The 2,479-nt window shown below is 37.6% G+C and overlaps 1 protein-coding gene across 1 annotated transcript; it reads right to left on the bottom strand.

The window, feature by feature from the left end:
- Nucleotides 1–1,278: 1,278 nt before the first annotated feature.
- LOC309559790 (olfactory receptor 6C3-like) lies at nucleotides 1,279–2,196 on the bottom strand (the record flags this gene model as incomplete). The annotated part of the gene is made up of 1 exon (XM_082263224.1): nucleotides 1,279–2,196. One exon carries the CDS (start codon nucleotides 2,194–2,196, stop codon nucleotides 1,279–1,281), a length of 918 nt encoding a protein of 305 aa, XP_082119350.1.
- Nucleotides 2,197–2,479: the final 283 nt, after the last annotated feature.

Here is a 2,479-nt window from a genome sequence, read left to right as displayed (position 1 = left end):
TCACTTAAGGGTGTGTTGCCAGCGGTTTAGACATTAGAGGCTGTGTGTTGAGTTATTTTGAGGGGACAGCAAATTTACACTGTTATGCAAGTTGTATACTAACTACTTTACATTGTAGCAAATTGTCATTTTCTCAGTGTTGTCACATGAAAAGATATAATAAAATATTTTAAAAAATGTGAGGGGTGTACTCACTTTTGTGAGATACTGTACATGTGATCAGGCTATGGTTGGACACAGCAATCACATAGCTAAAAAGTCCATGTCCTAGGAACACAACAGGGCTGCGATCGCTGTGCATGAAAGCGACGGTTCTGGGGTGCTGTCATATGACATCAACCCAGAACGAGAGTGCCACCCTGCCGCCCTCATTTAACTATATGGCAGGTGGGAAGTGGTTAAATTTTCTAGGGGATGTCTTTTTAAGATTTTTTTTATTGCTTGTAAAACTTAACAGGAAATGGTCAATGGGGTATAGAATACTCCAAAAATTAAGCAAAGTGAGTCAAGGACACTCTTCTCTTACAAGCAGCAAAGTAACAAAGTCTATCTCTCACAGCTGGGGACTATGGGGTAATCTAGCTGACTGAAGCAGTCTAATAACTCACTGCTGAAGACTATAAAATAGTTTGAATAATAGCGAAGTGGTTTAGCAGACTGAAGTAGTCTGTAGCTTCACAACTGGGGACCATGAAATAGTTTTCAACATAGATAAAGACTCTACTCCCAAATCCTGACACAGGATAAGCCAATAGGTTCAGTCCCTTGGGGAGTAGTCCAGTATCCAGTTCAAAACAGCCCCCCAAAGCTCACCGATCCATTCTATCTAAGGGGAAGATAACTCCTCACAGGCTCCAGACTATTTACCAGCTCTCCGAACACCTACTGGGCACACCTCCCAAAATATTAGTCAAAGCATGGTAAACATTCATACTGGGAATTTGAATTTCCTGCCCTTAACTCTGGAGGTTCTATACAAAGGTAGGAGCAAACAATTAAATCCAAAACCTGTGAAACCATAAACAGACCCAGGCAATCAATCCCAGCTTCTCTGATTACAGAGTAGGGCAAATTAAATGTGCCTAGCATCTTATACGAGAAAGGTGCTACAAAGTATAGTAAGACATTTAGTCTGTCACTAATATGTGGGTTCATAAAAGTTTACTTCTACCTTTATAAAATGCAATAACGATATATAAAAAAATAATAAGTACAAAAACCAAGTAAGTTAATATTACGTGTTTATGGAGATTGTGTTCATAGTGGAGATTTTTTTTTCTATCCCACTCTTCTTTTAAAAGCTGACTTCACATCTTTATTTTTTAAGCTATATAAAAATGGATTCAACATGGGAACAATAGCAACACTAAACAAGGAGAAAAGTTTTGTTGGGCCCAAGTCGTTACTTGGTATTGGATACTGTAAAATCAAAGTCATGTATAGCAGTACAATGACCGTGAGGTGTGATGAACATGTGTAGAAGGCTTTACGTCTACCAGAATTGGAAAGTATTTTTAGTATAGCGATAATTATAAAAAGGTAGGAAATAAATGTAAGGCAAAATGGAGTTATGATAAATACAAGTATCCCTTGTATAAAGGTTAAGGTGTTCAAAACAGAGACATCACTGCAAGCTATTTCTATTACAGGAGCAATGTCACAGCAAAAGTGGTTGATTTCATTGGATGAGTAACAAGAGATATTAGCCATTAGGACAGAATAAGGAATGACTTGTATAAAACCTAACAGCCAACAGAATGAAGCTAGCACATTACAGGTTCTAAAATTCATGACCAAATGATAGTTCAAAGGCTTACATATAGCCGCATATCGATCAAAGCCCATGGCGGTCAGGATAAATAGTTCAATGCCTGATAATGATCCAAAAACGTAACACTGCATCATAAATGTAAGGATTCCAACAGTATTATCTTGTGTGATAAAATTTACTAGGATCCTATGTAGGGTGACTGTAGAAGAAGACATGTTCACAATAGATAGGTTGGCGAGGAAGAAATACATGGGAGTGTGGAGGTGATGATCCAAGCTGACCAGGACAAATATGGTCACATTACCACAAAGAGTGATGATATATATAATAAGAACCAGAAGGAAGATCGGTACCTGCAGCTCGGGGGCTTCTGATATTCCTTTGATGATAAAATATGTAACATGTGTCTGATTTACAACAATCATTTCAATCAAATAAAAATGTTTCAAAAATGTTTTAACTGGACTTCCGAGGCAAAAATGCAGATTTATGCAGTTCTGTTTTTAGTATACTGTGCATGAAGGTCTCTGTGAAGGCATCTTAACAGATACGTGGAGTAATGTAATCCCTAGACTTCTGCATCCTACAATATGCATTTACCAGAGCTGAATTGCTAATACCTCCTTACTGCTCCTACATATGCACTGACTTCAATATATCCACTGACCACAAAATATTGATTGTAATATTGATATAATTGCACTGACT

Source organism: Pelophylax lessonae (assembly GCF_965119305.1).
Source record: "Pelophylax lessonae genome assembly, chromosome: 7".
In the NCBI taxonomy this organism is placed as follows: domain Eukaryota; kingdom Metazoa; phylum Chordata; class Amphibia; order Anura; family Ranidae; genus Pelophylax; species Pelophylax lessonae.
The sequence above is the reverse complement of the archived record's forward strand: the minus strand, read 5'-3'. Positions and strand labels throughout refer to the sequence as shown.